The 21,272-nt window shown below is 28.8% G+C and overlaps 1 protein-coding gene across 3 annotated transcripts in view; it reads left to right on the forward strand.

Annotated features, from left to right (window-relative positions):
* LOC101237780 (interaptin) overlaps positions 1-21,272 on the forward strand; it is an 87,081-nt gene that overhangs the window by 6,607 nt on the left and 59,202 nt on the right. For all 3 annotated transcript variants that reach the window (XM_065811030.1, XM_065811029.1, XM_065811031.1), the window contains exon 3: positions 4,206-4,294. In XM_065811030.1, the coding sequence (XP_065667102.1) occupies positions 4,206-4,294 (89 nt within the window). The remainder of the gene's footprint in view (positions 1-4,205; positions 4,295-21,272) is intronic.

Genomic DNA, 21,272 nt, shown 5'->3' on the forward strand with positions numbered 1-21,272 from the left:
CGGATATTTACGCTCAGCTATCCGTAAAGTCGTAACAATATTATATGATGTCTCACAAGAAAAGTCATACCACAGTAACAAAGAACAAGAAGACTTGGACTAAAAATTTGGTGAGATTTCAAGAGTCACACAGAAGAAGAGGAAGCGTGGCTGTAGAAGAACATTCACTCGATGAAAAATCCAGAATACCACTTCAATTGCAGATCGTAGGAAGATACCAGTTTCTCGGAGCATATGTTAAAGGAAGAAAAGAACGAATAGACCAAATTTCTAAGGAAATTACAAAATTGTGGGACAATAAACTGAATTTTCCACGTGTGTCTGATCAAGTGATAAGAGCAAAGCTTATGAAGGTGCTGAAGGTCTATGATGAATGTGTCAAGCGTGGAAAATATGATGTTCTCAATGCATTATTTGACATCACGAAAGTGAATGGCCAGTGGTTATCCTCGGAAGATAAACGTCTATACCACCTACAAAAAGAAAGTAAAGGACAGGTGGGGTACTCAACAGGACAAGTGGCAAGTAAAGAAACCATTCCAAGACCCTTCCAAGAGAACCCTTCCAAGAGAACCCTTCCAAGAGAAGGAAAGTCCAGTCTGGAACAGCAATACCTTCCACATCACAAGTCCTGTCTACCACAGACAGTGGTACTGAATCTGAAAACTGCAAAAGTAAGAGTGAAGATGATGAAGACGACGACGGTGATAAAGACGATGATGAGGACACTCAGAAAAAAACTAGAAAGCACTACAAAAGTAAATTTGCTGTAAGTATGGTTACATCAAGTGGAGTTTCCACAAAGAAAGCTGCTAAAATATGCAATGTATTATCACAACAAGGTATTGATATTCCAACTCCAAGTCAATCAGCAATTTACAAGTCCATATTCAAAGAGGCAGGTAAATTAAAAAAAGAAATGATACAACAACTTAAAATGGAACAGTGGTCCTTACACTTTGACGGCAAACGAATAGATGATAAGGAATATCAGGTAGTTGTACTTCAGAATGAAAGAACTGACGTGAAACTTGATGCACTGCGTTTAAAAGATGGCAAAGCTGAAACTGTTGCTGAAAAAATTGCCAAACTTATTGATGAATACAATTTGTGGAATTCAATTAAGATGATCATTACTGATACAACAAACGTCAATACTGGGAAGAGAAATGGAGTTGTTGTGAAGTTGCAACGTATGTTTAAATTAAAGGGTGTCACAATACCACAATTTATCGGTTGTCAGCATCACGTACTAGACAGGATTCTCCGTCTGGTGATGGACGAAGAACTTGGGGGTGATACCAAATCTCCAAACATTGAATACCCATTTGTGTCTGAACTGTTGAATAAGTATGATGAACTGAAGGATAAGTTTGTGAATGGAACTGTAGAAATTCTTGATAAATCAGGGTGGAGAGACGATATGAAGTTTTTGTACCATTTAACAAGAGTGTTTAGGTTCTATGAAGAACAAAGAAACTTCCCTCTGATTCACTTTCAGAACATTCCTAATATGAGCAATGCCAGATGGAACTCAAGAGCCATTCTCGCCATTCTGGCGTTCATTCTTATGCCTGAAGCGAGAAAGAATTTGGAGAAGGTTTGCAGGTTCATTTCATATGAGTGGGCAGAACATTGGTTTAGTAGTCAAAAGTACAATGACAATGACTTCAAGAATTTATCTGATGTATTGAAGCCTTACAAAAAGGCATTGCAGTCATTCAAAAATCACTGGAAGAAAGAGCCATCCGTCATCGACATACCACGAAGTAATCAGATAGCTGAACGTGCAATCAAGGTGATGCAAGACCTGTATGCTTCCTGCAGAAAGAAAGACAAACTGCAACTTCGATTCATTCTAAGTAATAAGCGCTAGACTCTTTATGAGACGTGAGCATCATGTGACCCATGTACTAAACACAGTAGGCCTATAGACACAGACAGTTATGTATATTGTTGTACTAGACGCTTTGATACTGTTAATTTTGTAATACTTGTATAATTATATATCACATAATGTTTTTTGTTATATCACAGTACATGTTGCATAAATAAATAAAATAACAACAGGAGTATGACTCTTACAACATCTTCAGCCTTTAATATTCATTTACTGTACAAAAGTGTACCTATTGAAAATTCGATTTTTTGGTTTTGGGGTGACCTTTTTTCAAAATATGTCAAAATGAAACATCTATTCGTTCTTTTTACATAAAAGTTCATTGAATTACGATACAGGCCTAGTAGGTTGCAAAAAAGTCATATCCCTAATATATATATTTATTTATATTATAATAATATATATGTAATAAATAAATTGTGATATTATATATATTAGTATATAATAAAAATATAGTGGACTTGGACTTGCATTATTTACAGACGCACGATTTAACGAACAATTTTTTTTTTACTTAACGAGCTTTAAACTAACAGGTTACAATAATTATTTCAAGTTTTAAACCAGTCGACCTCGAGCAACATGTAAAACGAGCCGAGCCCAAACAATACTAATCCTTAACGAGCCGAGCTCGAACAAAGAATCTCTTGTTCGAAACGAGCTCGGGCCGAGCCAGAACACTCTTAATATGTGAACGAGCCAAGCCGAGCTCTGGCAAACTTGGCTCGTTCGGCTTAATTTAAAGGCCTAAATGCAAGACCGGAATTTTTTTTTTTATTAATTGAAAGACTACCTGCCCCAACCAAACCCTCAGTCGATGTAGCAGCACTCCCTTGCGAGTCAGGCTAAAAGATAGTAGATGTAGCAGCACTCCGTTGCGAGTCAGACTATTTGTCAGTCAATATAGCAGAACTCTTTTGCGAGTCAGGCTATTTGTCAGTCGATGTAGCAGCACTCCTTTGCAAGTCAGGCTATTTGTCAGTCAATATAGCAGAATTCCTTTGTGAGTCAGGCTATTTGTCAGACGATGTAGCAGCACTCCCTTGCGAGTCAGGCCATAAGATAGTCGATTTAGCAACACTCCGCGCATTATTATGTAAAAAAAATAAAAATAAAAACATTTTATTAAAAAAAATAAAAATAAAAACATTGTTTATATTATTAAAAACATTCAGAGTGTATTAAAAATATTCAGAATGATTTTAAAAACATTCTGGTCAATTAAATTTGCGTTTTTGTGGTTTTTTTAAAAAACTATTAATTTGTAATTAAATTAATGGTTTTAACTTTTTGACAACACGCAAATGTTGGACAAAAGTCAAAAGTAATTAAAAGTGAGGTATGTGTTGGGTAAGAATCATTTTTTTCCTTCCGCTCTTCCCAAATGCAACAATCTATAGAACTATATATATATATATATATATATATATATATATATATATAAATATATATATATATATATATATATATATATATATATATATATATATATATATATATATATATATATATATATAGTAAGTGACTGAGGCCCCTGCTAAAGAAGAGACTTTTCGCAAACCCGGCCCTGGCAAAATTATACTGGCATATATTTATATATTTTCAAACTCTAATTTACTTTAAACAAGATTGCAAGCAACCACTATTAAGTTATAAGTTACTTTAAAATAGAAGATAAGACTTTAAAAGTTGCTGGATTTATTAAAAATTAAAACATGAAGATGGGGTAGAGTTAAAAGACTTTTTTGAATAAGAAGCCAAGTAAGAATGAGTTTTGGTTTATCGTGATAGAGATGATAGCTTGTTTGAGCATTGACCATGATAGTATTTGTAGAAAAAAGAAAGAAATGCAACCTTGCAACAATGGGAGAGTGGCTCAAGCTTGGCAGATAAAACAGGTCTTATTACGTTTACAATGTGCTTTTAGACTTTATGTGTGAGTAAAAGGGTTGTTATTCATATATATATATTATTATATATGTATATATATACAAAATATAACATGAGTTTTGAATAATAAAAAAATATTTTACAATGTGTAATTGTTTATGCAGCTCCAGTCACAAACCCGGCCCTGGCTATATATCATCAAACCCAGCCAAGGTCCTGGTCAAATATCAACCCCGGTTATTTACTATATATATATATATATATATATATATATATATTATATATATATATATATATATATATATATATATATATATATATATATATATATATATATATATAATTCTATAAATATGCTGTATACTTGAAATTGATAAAATTTCAGTATAATTTGAATGTCTATTTTTTGGTTTAGATAAATTGTGCAACAGAACAAGACTCTATAACTAGTTTGCAAGATCTAAAAAATTCAGTGAATATACTGAAGAAGCTTCTAAATAACATGTAAAGTTTATTATTATATTCTTCATTTTCAAAATACTTTGATTTCGTTTGAGTAGATGCTGTTAAAAACAAACTTTTTTTTTTTGATATAGTTTTTTCCAAGAGGTTTTTATTAAGGTAGTATTATATGGTAAATAGTTGGAAATAATGTTGAAAATTTATAATTGTTTCAACTTTTTATTGTTATAATCTACTAAATAACCAAAGAAGTATTTCAAATAAAGACATAATAGTTGAAATTTAAATAATTGAATAATATTTCTTTTTTTTTTTTTTTTTTTTTTTTTTTTTTATTAACCAACTCAAGGCCATTATGGCCAATAAAGATTAGGAGGCGACACAATAGTGGTTATAACCCTCTCTCAACTCTATAACTCCGAAACACGAACCTCGACAAACAAGGCCGCTGCGCGGAGAAACAAGTTGAGCGCGGTACTACCAAGGACGTGGTGGGGATCGAACTCGGAACCTCTCGCTTCTGAAGCGAGCGCTTTACCACTACACCACTACCGCATATTTTATAACTTGTAGTGTTGTATTAATGCCAATTAAGTCTGATTTTAGACTTAAGTCTGATTGTAGACTATATATATATATATAAATTATATATATATATATATATATATATATATATATATATATAAATTATATATATATATATATATATATATATATATATATATATATATATATATATATATATATATATATATATATATATATATATATATATATATATATATATATATATATATATATATATATATATATATATATATATATATATATATATATATATATATAGCTGAGCTTGAACATCATAGGCTCGTTCATATAGGCTCAATTAAAGCTCGAATATATATATATATATATATATATATATATATATATATTTATTTATTTAAATTATAATAATATATATGTAATAAATAAAATTGTGATATTATATATATTAGTATATAATAAAAATATAGTGGACTTGGACTTGCATTATTTACATACGAGCCTTTACCGAACAATTTTTTTTTACTAAACGAGCTTTAAACTAATAGGTTACAATAATTATTTCGAGTTTTAAACCAGTCGAGCTTGAGCAACATGTAAAACGAGCCGAGCCCAAACAATACTAATCCTTAACAAGCCGAGCTCGAACAAAGAATCTCTTGTTCGGAATGAGCTCGAGCTGAGCCTGAACACTCTTAATATGTAAATGAGCCAAGCGGAGCCCTGGCAAGCTTGGCTTGTTCGGTTCGATTTACAGGCCTTTTCTTATTAATTTTCTTTACCAGTTGCTTTGTAAGACCCAGTTTGATGTGAAGAGGTTTTAATATCACATTTTTGCCTTTCAATGTTTTTGGTAACAGGAATGTCTACTTTTTAGTTATTTTCAGGTTTTCAGCAAAGAAAACAGCTTTTTGTGTATCCTGACTAACAAATGGCTTGAAATGTGGCCTTTAAAATGTACACTAAAAGTACAGTTAGGGACACCATCCATGTGCAACATGATACTATTAGTACCCTAATACTTTTTAGCTGTTGATGGAATCATTCTCTGAGAGCTATCACATATTTTGGGAAACCTGACTACCAGCCAGCCTCAGAACCATAAAACTAAGTTTTAGAGTTGTACCCTCATTAGGAGATAATTGAATGAGTTGCCTAGTTATAAAAACAAGCAAAGCTCATGCAATGAGTCAACAAGATCCAGCATTCAACATCCTAAACTGCTAATAATGTAACTTGTGTTGCAATGTAATAACTTATCATATTTTTCTTTTTACCAACCATTTATTAAAAGGCTTATCTGCGATTGACCCAAGGTTGTAAGATCACGACATTACAGAGAGCAAACACTATATTAAAAAATAGAATTGCAATTGAAAAACAGAAAAGTTAAAGAACGTTTTTTTAACATAAATTTAATGTGGAAAAAAAAAACACCTCACATGAGTGGTGCAAAATAGTTGAAGAGTCTATTTTTGATCATACTAAAAAAGTGCAGAAAAAGAAAAGATGATAAATGTTTCTCAATTTGTTATAATTCTAAAAAAAATTGATTAAATTTTAACTAAAAAAATATTGATTTCTGAACCATTGTCTGGCATTTTATATTAATAAAGTAAATAAATTATCACACTTTGCAGGTTGTTGACAGCAAAACTGAGATATTTTATTTGGTTTGGAAGAATTTTTTAATCCTTTAAAAATAATGCAAACATTTTAACAACAAAGCTCTAGAAGCAAGTTCTTGCTTTGTACTTATACTAAAAATGTACTTATACTTAAAGAGCAGTTTTTATTTAAAGTTATTCAAAAAGTATTTTATTATCTATAATCAACTTTCTTCTAATTTATGGCTATGTTATGCTAAATATACTGTATGCGTCAAATTTAAAAATGTGTTTAATTTAAACAAACAAAAAACAAGTAGTTAAAGTGTATAAGATATTGCAAGTCATTTTCAGAATGGATGCCATCCATTTTATATCCCGCAAAGAGGTTGGTTTGTAATTCTCAAGCAGGATATGACTGGTACAGAATAAGAAAACTGTAAGTAATATCCGAGTTGAATAAACTTTTTTATGTTTAAAATTGGTTTTGGCCATCTATTGGGGCCAATCCAGCTTATAATGATCTCAAAATGTAGCATGACTCAGAGAACTATTGTAAACACAATTTAAAGGATGCAAATTCAGCTTTAAAAGCAATGGAAAGGCACTACTGGGATTTAACTAAAGAATGTGCGGTGTACTCTTTTATTTTTATAGAGACCCCTTCAACAACAAGAGTTTGAAATTAGCTATTTAACTTATCCTATTCTTACCAACAATAAAAAGGAACATTGTTTATTGGGTCAAAATTCTGGTTCTTATTTCATGGTCTAAAAATTAGAGAAGACTGAAATAAATTTTTTACTGAGTGGCACAATGGTTCTAATTATAAAGAAGTTGAGACATTTGTGTGGCTCTGAAAGGTGGTGAATGTCAGAACAAGATGTAAAACTGATTCAAAACTTCTTAACTATTTTTTAACCAATGATAAAGGACTTTTATTTCAAGTTGTTGAATATCTCCGCAAAGAATTTTTCTAACTTTTAAAAGGAGACATTAAATAAAATAGCTTGAAAGTTTAATAATTGTATTAAATATACAGTTGTATTATTATGTACCTTTTAGGGATACGCTGAACGTTTGGCTGTTTTGACGTACGTTCGGTTTGCATAATTGGCCAATTATGCAAATTTATAAATCATCGTTCGGCCAATTATGCAAATTTATAAATCATCATACATTTACCTAAATATAGATAAAATTTAACTCATTCATACCATAGCTACAGTTTAAATGGATAAAGTTTTAATTAAAAAATGCGTACCAATTGAACATAGAAGGACATAGAATTTTATAAATGTATTTCAATACAGTTTTAGTTTAAATTTTATGATGTATTTTCAATACAGAATAAATTTAATCGGACCAAAAGGAATAACAGATTTTCCAAAACTATTACTTGACTAAAATAATTGTAAAATAAATATCCTTGCATCAATTGAGTATTATTTTAGTTCATCACAAAAATGTAATAATATAAAATCACCATTTGTTAATCTTAAAATAACAAATAGGAATTTAAACGAAAAAATATTTTATTGAACTTAAGTTTGTTAAACGTGATGGCTATTGCTGCTGTGGTAAAATAAATAAATTTCTATACAAAAAAAGTTTCTTACAAGCTTGCTAATTAACTGGTTTAACTGATAAAAAATATTTGAAAGAAACAAACTTAGGGAAAAACATTATTATGGAGTTCCATAATAACCCTCCAATTAAGTATTTTGTTATTATTGTGTAATTGTATTATGTAGTAGTAATAACAATCACAAATCAATAATTTTAGAAAAATAAAATGTCAAAAACATGATAATCACTTGTTGCCCTCAAGTTATAATGTATAAACATCTTTTCACCACTTTCTGGTGATAGTCTGTTTCTACTTGGTTCATAAATGTTTCCACCTGTACTAAAAAGTCTTTCACTTTCAACAGAAGAAGTGTGGTGCTGAAAGAAACTTTGGGCTATTTTGTTTAAATTTTTTTAGAGTTTTCACATTTTTTCCACCATAAAAAAGGACTTTCTTTTTCCACCATAAAAGAGGACTTTCTTTTTCCATAACAAGAGGGCGTTTTAAATACTCTTTAATTTCCATATCTTTTAAACCTTTTGCTATCTTGAGTAATTGAAAAATTGGAATCACATTCATTTATAGTTATCAGTTTGGAAACTAGCCGAAAACATTCATTAAATTTTAGATACGCTGGTTTCACATACACTTCATTTGTGTCACTTACTGCAGTTTCTTCACAATCAGAATCAGAGGGTTCAAGTTCTAAATTATGTTGCTGCATTTCTTGCATCTACTTAATTAGCCAATTTTTTATTACATTCTCATCTTCTTTTTGATACATTAATTTATATCTAGGGTCATAAAAAGTGGAAAGACATAAATACTTATCATGTAAAAATGTACTCAGTCTTTTGTCTACTGACTCTTTCAATTGTTCAACTAAAGTATTTATACTTAAAAAAGCCCCACAAACTAATGCTTGATTAAGAAAATACTTTAAGAGCCATAATTGAAGGAATAGCATCTGATAAAAATGCTTCACGTTTGCTGAGATTAACAGTTAAAGTTTTAAACGGTTCTAAAATATGAAAAACTTTATCTAATAAACCCCATTGGAATGAATTTAATGTTGATTGAGTAGCATGATCAGCTGTATAAGTTGCCAAAGGAACTCTTTGATCAAGCATCCTTTCAATCATATTGTAGGAACTATTCCATCTTGTAGTAACATCTTGTATTAACCTATGCTTATTTGTACCAAGTTGTTCCTGAATTACTTCTAATTTTGCCTTTATGTAAATACTCACTTTTATATTTTCCTTTATGACTTTCTGGAAAATGCATTACTCTGAGTACTGCTCTCTGTTGGGAAAATTCATTATTGAGCCAGTGTGCTGTCATGCTTATGAAGGCAACATTTGAACTATTTGCTATCCAAATATCAGTTGTAAGGGAGATATACCTGGCAGCAGATATATTACTCTTGATTGAATTAAACAGATTACCATATATTTGTGGAACAATATTTTCAATAAAGTAACTCCTACTGGGTATTTGGTAATTAGGGCACATCTCTTCAATTAATTTTCTAAAACCAAGATCTTCTACAATTGTGTATGGTTGAATATCCAACGCCATCATATCTCCAATGCGATTGTGAATCTTGATTGTCCTATGGTCATTAATATCCCACAACCTTTTTTTATTAATGCTCTCTACTAATGTTAATTGTTTTTTTATTTCTGAATCATATGATGTAGAAACGGTCGATGTTTCAATAATTTTTTTTTATAAGACTCTTTTTCAGCCAATATATAGTCTGCAAGGTGCTTTTATATTAAATGGCGCCTAATTGCACTTTGGTAAATGTTTTTGGACAATTCCCACCTCTAGATAGTATTGCTTTGCATTAAATGTCTTTCTTAGAAACTTCAAAATATTTCCACACAGTACTTTTAATAGACATTTTTTCAGAAAACATTATTTTATACTTTTACAAGATTAAAATGTTATTACTAAATTATAAAAAAGAAGTTCAACCAAAAATAAAGCATTTTAAATTTAAACTGTAAATATATCTTAAAATATAACCAATATGTTACATATTATGTTATTTTATCCTATACGTTATATGTAATTACCTAACTTTAATAATTGTATTATTTTTTCAAAAAAAATTGTTAACATTTTTATTTACACTGCAAATAAAAATGTTAACATTTATTTTCCTTACACCACAAACTATCATCCAATAATAAATTAACTTTTCAAAGTTACTTTATAATTTTTCAAACAAAATTTTTAAACCCTTACTAATGTTTTAACAAACATGTTAAATGTTCAATAACAGTTTTTGGAAACTAATGTTTTTATTTAAAAATAGTAGTAGTTTGGTTGCCAAACTGTTCGGTATTCGGCAAAATATCATGGCCGAATATTCGGATTCGGTGTTTGGCCAAAAATTGGGTTCAGCGCATCCCTACTTTTAGTTACTACATATTTTATCTTTTCAATAAACTGTATTGCATTACAAATATTTTTTCTTGATTTTTGTTTTAAAAAAATGAATATCTATTTAGTAAATTGGAAAAAAACATATGAAACTTTTTAGTCTCCGGGTAATAAAATTGCTTAAAAGCACTTAAGAAAAACATTAATGGTTATTAATTGAACTAGTTTTGAATTTTTTTGGGCAATTCCTACTTCTGAAAAATAATGTTTTGCATATCAGATTAATAAAATATCTTTGATAAAATATCTTTGAAACTTTAAAATATTTTCAAATAACTTTTAGTCTTGTTTTAATCTTATTTAAAAGTTTGAAACAACTTAAAGCTTTTGTTTTGAACATCAGATAGTTAAAAAAAACTTATGTTATTTGTTTATTTATTTTTCTTTAAAATTTATTTTAAATTTTTTAAATATTTATTACAGTTTTACTATTATTTAAAGTTCAGTCTTTCACAGGAAGGTGTGCGATTGCGCGTCTTTATATGACCACGCATGTAATACTTTTGTTTTGCTGACATGTCCACTTTTGAATTAGTATGATAATTTTTGCGCATTTTTAAAATGGCGTTTAAAAAGCGTAAGCAAATGAAATAAAGTTGAAAACAAAAACCAAAAGCTGAAAAAAAAAAAAATAAATTTCAACCGAAGTGAAAATAAACAAAAATAAATAGTAAGCTATAAACCAAATTTAAATTTTTTTAATTTATATGGTATTGAGAATTTAGGTTTAACAAACAAGAAAAAAGGTTATTGCATTCTGACACTTGCAAAAAAGGCAACCCATGGTACGATTTAATTATGCCCTATGACTTAAGATTACACACAAGTAGAAAAATTTGTCATTTTTTAGATACACAAGTATTTATATATTTTTTGGTGGGATATAATTATAGCATATATGTTTCTATTTTAGAATATATTAATGTATAAAATGTATTTATATTTTATTAATGTTAAATTATAACTATTTAACTTGTTTCATTCGGAACAATCTTCTTAATTTTTTTCGTATTTAAATTGCTTCTCTTTTTTGTGTGATATAGTAGAGAGAAAATTAAAATGATAATTGTTTGCAATTAAAATTTGAATGAATTTGATACTTTGATCTATTTTAATTGTGTACATTGATTCTAAATATAGTTTTAAAAACTTTAAACAATTATTTATATACTTCGTCTTCTTTTATATTTATTTTCATTTTTAAATTATAAATGTAAAAAAAAAATGCTTAATAGTATTTATAATTTTTTGATGGTTCCCATGACCCTCTTGTAACTTTTTAAATAGCTGAAATGACTTTTTAATTGATGATTGTCAATAAAAACACTATATATTGTATGAGTTTTTGAATTTTTAAGTTTTTTTGAACTTTTTTACATAAGTATTTTTATTTTTGTTTATCTAGTTTTATATTATAGTTTTTATCATTAAATAAATTTTTATATGTAAATTTAAAATTAGTTTTTAGTGATTTAAAATTTTATTAAATATGATATTTAAGGTTTTAAAATGTCTTCAGCAATAAGTAAAAATACTTATTTAAATTGATAGCTTTTAAATGAGAATATTTTCAATAGCTTGATAGCTTTTAAATGAGAAACATACTTGGCTCGCCAATTTCGGTCAAAGGCATTTAAGGGGCAGAGTGAGATTTGTTCATATGAGGGCAGCAAGTAAATTTAATTGGCGCATTTAGATATTTAGTATACTAGGTATTTAAATAAAAAATATATATTTAAATACAGAAACTAATATTTTTTTTAAATTTGCAAAATACAAAGTTTACTCAAATTTTGTATTTTTAAATTTAAAAAAAGTTTTTGTATTTGTAAAACATTGTTTTTGTAAATTAAACTTTAGCATTTGTAAATAAACTTAAAAAATTTATTAAAATTTTGTATATTTAATTAGCTTCTTTTATGTTTTACACAAAAATTGACATAAATGATATGTTTCATTGCAAGTTTCATTTTTGATTTTTGTGTTGTTATTTTCGGTGTACTTTGCTAGCAAAATTAGTTTACTGAAAGTATTTTTAATTCCTTTAACATAAAAGTTTATTTTTAAATATGTTTATTATTTATTAATACGCAAAGATTTTTGTAACTTTCCTAACTTAAGATAAACAGTAAAAATGTAAATGATTTTTTTGATTAAGTTTTGAAAGTTTTTGATTAATAAAAATAAATTAAAAAAGTAATTAATTAAATATAGTAATTAATTAAACATTAAAAAATCTAAAATTGAGAATAAATGATGTCAATTAAAAATAAACTTTTTTTTTACTTTTGAATAAATGAACTTGCTTGTTAATGACAACGCTTTTTTTTCACATTAAAAAAAAAATCAACCAACTTAATTCATTTCTTTGTCATACATACTAATTATATTTTCAACGTGTCAAGCGTAACAACTTAAATCTGAGTCTGATATAGATTAAAATTGATATAGATGATTTTTTTTTACTATGATCTTTTGAACCTTTGGCAGCGTGGAAAATAAGAAATCAAAGGCGAGTGGTCAAACTGACTGGCTAATACATTAAATTGACGGTCAATTATTTTTTTTGGGCGGTCAAAATTTTTTTTTTGGTTTAAATTTTCATCGTAGTAATTATTATAAAAAATAACTTATTTTATAATGAACAAGCTCGTATTCCTTTATTATTTGTATTCTATTTTTTAAAAAAATAAAAAATAAACATTTTTATATTATATCAAAATGATTTAAACTGAATACTTAATCAAGTATTGTTATATGTAATACTACTATAATAATTGCCTAAGTTACAAAAAACAAAGCTTTATGTAACTTAAAAATGTTTTTTTAAAGATAGGTTTCATCTGATTCATTATCCAAAGTTTCATCCACAATTTTAAATCTAAAGACTCGTCTGATGACGATTCTAAATCAATTTATGTTTTATAGTTTTTTTTTGCTTTTTTTGAATAAGTTTTTCGACTTTCTTGTGTAGGCCTTCACAACGTATCTTCGGTCCATAATTCAATGGAAGGATTCACATCAAATTCTTCACTATTCGTTTCATCAGTGTACACCCAAATTAAATTATTCAGCTGTTTTTCAGTTAAGCAGTTTCTTGTGTCAGTTTTAATTCTATTCATAAGAGAAAAAAGACGCTCAATTTTTCCATTCGAAACAGGCAATATGAACAACAATTCAACAAGACGTAGAACTAGACTCCTATCTCTATTCATAGAACTCGAAAAAATTTGATACCATACTTTACGGTACTCAGTTTTATCTGGTGCCAAATATTTGACAGTGTAAACTAAGTTATGCCAAGCATCTAACATATCATTTACACTCCCAGTGAAGCCAGCATAAAGTAACAACATATTATAAAAGTCATACAATTTTCCGATGTTATCATCAGCAAATGAATTATTGGTGTTACTTTGAAACCAACCACCAGTGTTTAGGATTAACATTCCATTCATATCAGGAACTGTATTTTGTGCTTCCAAACGCTCTTCTATGGATTCGGCAATTAACGCTACAATTATTGATTTCGAATTCTTAACTAAAGTTAGCGCGTTTGTAAAGTCATGAAGCTCAACATCCTAGAATGAATACTTTCCAGTGTTGTTTGTTACTTTTGCAAGGAAATGTTTGACTGTTGGTAAATCATTAAATTCTTTTTTCTTCGAGCAACTTAACTGATTTTTAGTTTGTTCAATAAATCCAGATGATGCAACGGAATCAATTTCGTTGCTTTGAAAAGATAAAGATTACAACTTTGCTGGCGATAAAACTTTTATGAATAATGCTATATAAAGAGGTATTCGTCCATGATTCCACTTCTGATGATACTCTTTAAACTTTGCTCTTTATGCTTGAGTAAAACTGAAATCTGCAGTCATGTTTTCGAGATGTTTCATATATTCTCCATATTTGTCTAAGATCACCTCAAGTGCAATTCATCATGTTCTTATTTATTATTGCACAAGTATTTTATTTTATAAAAAGTTTTTATTGCTCAAAACACTGTTTTATAAAGAACTTTTGTTGTATAAAAAAACGAGCATGTAATAAAGTATTTTTTATAGATAAAATTGAAAAAAAAATCCAATATACCTGATGCTTTTTTCGGGCGAATACCTGCAATATCAATTGAATTACCCTCTTCGAGGATAACAACAAGCTTTCCTAACTGTCATAACTTTTTGGGGGAATTTTTATAAATGTTATACATTTCAAAATGACGTTATTGACATCATTAAACGCTTTTTTATTTCTGCAAATTTATCTTTTAACGCTAACTCAAGGGGATGTGCAACACACCAACCAAAAATTATCCATGGAACTTCTTTCTGAAGTAATACATTTACACTTGTCCTACTTCCTCTATTTACAGCTGCGCCATCAGCACCAAAAGCAACTAATTTAGTTTTAAAATTTTCGATACCTTCTGATTCAAGGGATTGACTGATTTTATTGAAAACTCCTTCAGATGTTCCATATTCAAGATCAGAAATAGAAAGAAAAGAACACTCAACACATATCTCGGTCTTTTTTATTGGAGTTGACTACGGATAAGTTAAACTAAAAATAAAAAATAAAGGCATTTTTTCATTGCAATTGGCAGCAAAAGGTTATTAGAAAAATAGATAAAATTATATAAATAAAATGTAGGAATAAAAAAATGTTCTTAGTTTATATTATATTATTATTAAAACAAAAATAAAATAAAAACTTTAATCATTTATGAAAAAAAGCAGTTATGGTTTTCACCACCAGTAAAATGAAATTAGTCTTGATAGGTGAAGCAAAAAAAATTAATAGTTTACGTCATTTATAATACTCACTAACAAAGCGATTTAAAGTAGCGTACAAACGATAAAATTTTAAAAGCTTTTTTCAAAGATTTACATTTTAGGAATTTTTGGTATATGCGTTTTCAAAGACATCCTGATAATTTGTCAAACGTTATATAACTCTTTTTTTTTTTTCAACAGGTCAACTTTGACCAGGAAGAATCCGTTTTGAGAGATCAAAATAGCAATTTTAGTCATTTCGGGCGGCCAGTGACCGTTGACCGCCTGTTATTTTCCACGCTGACCTTTGGGCATTTTAAATCAATTAGGAATTCCACATTATATGCGGTGCCATCTGGCTGGCTAACACCCTGAGGGCATATACTTACATATCTATTCACCTATTTGTTATTTAATCATGTTTGAATCCTTTGACTATTCTTTTTACGGCTCCTCTTTGTTCAAGATTCCAACTTTTTAAGATGGAATTTTGAACAAAGATTCTATTAAGCTTAGCTTTAATGTGGGTCTACTTGCTGATGATGCAGTTATATACTCCAGTCAATGGTAAAAAAAAGAAGACTATAAGTCACCAAAGTCATTTTTTGATCACTTATAACAGGCAGCTGATCTTAATTCTGACCTCTCCTCTGTGATAGCTTGGGGCTTGTAGTGGCTAGTAAATTTTAACTCAAATAATTTTCTTGGTCCTGATTCCATTCTCTACCTCTATAAATCTTGTACCTTTGTATGGAATGCATATTTGGGTAATCTTTGTAATTTGTGTAATCTGTAATCTTTGTAATCTTTGTAATCTGATTCCATTCTCTACCTCTATAAAATTTGTCTTTGTATGGAATGCATATTTGGGTTGACACTCTCTTTATATAAAATGAGTTATAAATGTTGTTAGAACTGCTTTTGCTTGCTTCTTTTTTATTTTATACAAAAATTACCTTGTATATATACTAGGTAATTTTTGTATAAAACCAAAAGTTTTTATACTATACCAAAAATCACTTGTTTTATCAACCAAAACTCAATCTCACATGGCTTGTTAATGAGCTAAATTGCATCCTTTTACTTTTGCATCCTGTAACTTTTGCATCCTGTAATATCCTTTTGCAACCTGTAACTGTTCCTTCACGCTCAAAAACCTTTTATTCATATAGTTTATTATTCAAACATCTTTATAATTCTGTCCCATGCATATGTTTTTTAATATCAAACATGGGTACTTTATAATTCTGTCCCATGCATATGTTTATTAATATCAAACATGGGTTCTTTATAATTCTGTCCCATGCATATGTTTTTTAATATCAAACATGGGTTCTTTATAATTCTGTCCCATGCATATGTTTTTTAATATCAAAACGTTAAACAAAAAAAAGTATTATTTGATTTATAGATTGTTATTTAATCAGTACTAAGAAACTGAATGAATTTCTGAATAAATCAACTGAATGCAGTATTTTGGAAAATCGACATTAAAATCTATATAGTTTTTTACCGATTTGTATTTTATAAGAACTAATATAATATTTTACTTAAACATAATGATAGGGGGGGGGGGGGTTCAAAATTCTATATTTTTTGTTTAACCAATTATTCTTAATTATTTTTTTTTAGAAAAGTTTAATGAACAAATCAATTTTTTTTTTTGTGGTTGACCTTCTACTTCAATTTTTAACATTTAGAAATATTAAAAACTTTAACACTAGAAATCTTTGCAGTGTGTTCTTTGCGTGTAAAGTTACGCAACTTTATGTTAAAACTTATGCAGTTTAAATTTTGATTGTATAACTTTGAATTAAAATGAATGAAAGTTGCATTTAAACAAAAATAAGTCTTATCTAGAGTAAAAACTTGTTTTGATTTACTTTGCTAGAAAATACTTTGCTATTAATTTTGTAAACTGAATTTAGATACCGATTAAAATAAAAAATATTGCAACAAGAAGTAACAAACTAATAAATTAGTAAATCATAAACTAGTAAACAAAAAAATCAAAATTATTAAACTTCTTTAGAAATCTCCCAGTAATTGATGAATTTTATAATACAAAGTTGCCTTTACTCAGGGTTATTTTGTACTTGTCTTTAATAAAGTAAACAATATATTATCTTTTGGAAATTTTAATTAAATAAGATTGACTGCTCAGTAGTCGCAGAAGCAGTTTGTATATATGCATCAAAAAACTTGGGTGAATGTATCATCTTTGAAAACAGTTTATCAAGATTTAGCTGTATTTCTTCAACAGAAAAATAAGCTGATTGCAATGAGTGCCACGCTGACATTCGGAAATACCGTTGATTTGAAAAACTCCTTGTGGTAATATACGTAAATATCAAAACTATTGTGAAATCAAGATTTAGTCAATTTAGAAATATTTCTGGACATGTGTCTCAAAAAAAATTTAAAAATAGAAAATACAGTTGGAGGCAGGGCAGGTTAGCAAAAAAAGAACTGTAAGCTTTACATTAGGCATCCAAGAGATATTATATCTTAGTTTGTTTAAAATTATCATTGCAGCAAAGATCCACTTTATTTAAAACCATTGTTGTTGATAAAAATACAAAAAAATGCCATATTATGTCTACAGAAGAATAAGCTAATAGTTTAAAGTTTCTACTTGGAACTTGGAAAGTTTCCACAACAATCCACAATCACCTATGATGATTTTTTTTTAGTTATTAAGCTGCTCCAAGAAAAACAAAGTGTCTTATCACAAAGCACTGTGGACGAGCAATTTAACTAGGAAATTTACACGTCCTTCCTTACCCATGTTGCTTATCTGGTCAGAGCCAACATTGAACCTCTTGATTCTGAGAAAGAACTCAAATCAGTGCACAACGATTGCTATTAAGTTATTTTGCATTTTCACTAGTAATTGTTACAAATTGTTTCTTATATGGAGTATTTTTATGTATAATGCCTAATTTTTTGTTGTATTTATAACTAGACATAATGATCACATATTTTATTAATAAAACGAAAAGAAAAATATTTACCACGCATACTACTTTAATAATAATAATGATTTCATTTAATTCAACAATTGATTATTTTGTCAAAATAATCACTTATATTGAAATTGAGGTAGAAGACCAAATATTTTTAATGAAGAAAAAGTATTAATTAATTCGAAATCAGCATTAAAAATTAGGAAAAAGTGGTTAAACTACACAAAATACAAAAAAAGTTAATTTTAACTCCCCCCCCCTCCCCCACTTCCCCCTATAATGAGTTTTAAATAACCTCATTCACCACTGAAAAGGTCAGCCGAACAACTTCATTTAATGAATGCTGTTGTTGCCGAGGCAAAAGAAAGAGAAAAACAGGAAAGTAACGTTTTAGTATTTGGTATCGAAGCCTCTAAAAAAGCAGGTTTATCAAGTGCTAGAGAAGAAGATAAAAATTCTATTCTCCACATGATGAACTCTATTAATGCAAAGATCGAAATTAAACAAATAATAAAATTAAAATCAAAATCCGACCAAGAATCACCTTATGTTATTGTTCTTAACAACCGAAATGATAGAAATTTTATTCTAAAAGCTTCAAAAATTTAAAAAATTCAACCGAGTTTAATAAAGTGTTTATCAATCCGGATTTAACTGTGGCTGAGCGATACAAAGCAAAGTTATTACGCGAGGAGTGTAAACAAAAAAATTCAGAAAATTCGGAACCCTTACTTATTTATTATGACATACGAAACGAAAAAGTTATAAAAATTAACAAATAGCAATCATTTTATAATTACAAAAACCAAAAAGATTTTAGTCACGGCTTATTAACTTCTTTAGTTATTCCGAAGTCATTGCAAAATAATCAAGCATTAGTAAACGAGGTATTATTACTGTAAACAAAAAAAGCATTAAAAAGGTTTTCAGTTCAAAACGTAGCGACTTTATAAACTCAAGTAATCACTTAACCACAAATTCGTTCAACAATTTTACAGTTTATCTTTTTAACGCAAGAAGTCTTGCCAACAAGCTTAACGATTTTTTTTTATATGTTGAGTCAAACAAACCTGCCTTAATTATTGTTTGTGAAACTTTTTTCAATGATAAACTCCGAACTCCATGGTCTGTCCAAAAAGTTGTTCCATTTATTGTAAGGACCGGATACAAATTGGCGGTGGTGTAGCTATATACTGCAGATACGACGTTATATCTGCCATAGTAAGTATTACTCAAACTGATCTAGATATTGACATCATTTGTATTAATTTAATTTTTGGGTCTAGTAAACTCCGCTTAATTACTTGTTACCGCCCACCGTCATATTCTCTTAATAATTATATCTATCTTGAATCAATGATTTCGATAATTAGCAATCTCTGTGAATCTGTTCCTCAATTTGTCATTGTTGGAGATTTCAACTAATCCAAAAATTGATTGGGTTAACTACGCTTCGCCAAATGAGAAATGTCATAATCTTTTTTAACTTTAGTAAATAGTCTTGGTATGCACCAATATGCACTGGAACCCACTCGAGAAAATAATATTCTTGATCTTGTTCTTTCAAATATCATTTCCCTATTAAATAATATTTCTGTTGAGTGTCCATTTAGTACAAGCGATCATAACTCAGTCCTTTTTCATATAAACTCTTTTTACGATTTCAATAATACAGATGTAATTGGTTTTATATCTCATTTATCAAAAATAAATTGGGGCTTTGATTTTTCTTTTGTTTTTACAACTGAAGATTATTGGAACATGTTTTCTGATCATCTTTGTAAAGGTATTGATCGCTTTGTCCCAATCAGAACAATATACCATAAGAAAAAAAGTCGTTCTTATCCAAAGTATATTTATAAAATGCTAATTCGCTAATCATTTTTATGGAAAAGAAGGTCGATCACTAAGACCATCTTGCACAAAAAGGCATTTATCCAATATTTATCAAAATGTAAAAAAGCCATATCCAAACACCATAAAAATTTGGAACTAAAACTGGTCAAAGAAAATAACTCAAAAAAGTTTTTTAGTTACGTAAATAAAAATCTAAACAACCCCAAAAAAAAGTATCCTCTAAAAACCAATAGCAACTTTACTACTAGCAATGTTGAAATCGCGAAAGTGTTTAACACTTTGGAAGTGTCTTTACGGTAGATGACGGAAATTTGCCTAAAATAAATACTTTTGTTAGTGAACATATTAAGATGGATTGTGTAGATTTTTCAGCAAAGATAGTTCATTAAAAACTAAAAAATCTAAAACCTAGCACATCATTTAGACCTGACGGTATACCAAATATACTTTTAAAACAGTTAGGACATATAATATGTATTCCGCTTTCATATATATTCGAATCAAGTTTTATGTCAAGCTTGTTACCAAAACAGTGGCTTCAAGCTTCAGTTTTGCCTATTTTTAAAAAAGGATCTACTTCAGATGCTAACAATTATAGACCTATATCCCTCACATGTACTAGCTGTCGAGTAATGGAAAGTATCGTTAGTTCATGTATCGCTGATTATCTTAATATAAATAATCTAATAACACCTAATTAACAGCTTTTTATCTAAAAGATCAAGGTGCACAAATCTTCTACAGTCAACTAATGACTGGAATAAAGCTTTAGACAGCAATTTAATTACTGACGTGGTGTACATTGATTTTCAAAAAGGATTTGACTTTATCCAAAACTTTTGAAAAAACTTGCCTCATCCAAAACTTTTGAAAAAACTTGCAATGTACGGCATAATAGATAAGCTGCTTCATTGGATATCAGCATTTCTTTCCAACAGATATCAAAGAGTTCTGGTTGGAAGTTCACTATCCAATCTGACCAGCATCCTTAGTGGAGTTCCACAGGGTAGCATTTTGGGTCCAACATTATTCTTGTTATATATTAATGATCTACCCTCTATAGTAAAAGATCTTAATTGCTCTCTAATGTTATATGTTGAAGATATCAAGCTATATAGTTCATTTAAGGATGCCGATTACAGTCACGATCTTGCTGTTGCCATTTATAAAGTTTCTCTGGTCTCTGGTCAAAAAAATGGCAGTTAAAAGTAGCCAATAATAAGTGCTTTACTCATAGAATAGCGC

The sequence above is a fragment of the Hydra vulgaris genome, chromosome 11 (genome assembly GCF_038396675.1).
Source record: "Hydra vulgaris chromosome 11, alternate assembly HydraT2T_AEP".
In the NCBI taxonomy this organism is placed as follows: domain Eukaryota; kingdom Metazoa; phylum Cnidaria; class Hydrozoa; order Anthoathecata; family Hydridae; genus Hydra; species Hydra vulgaris.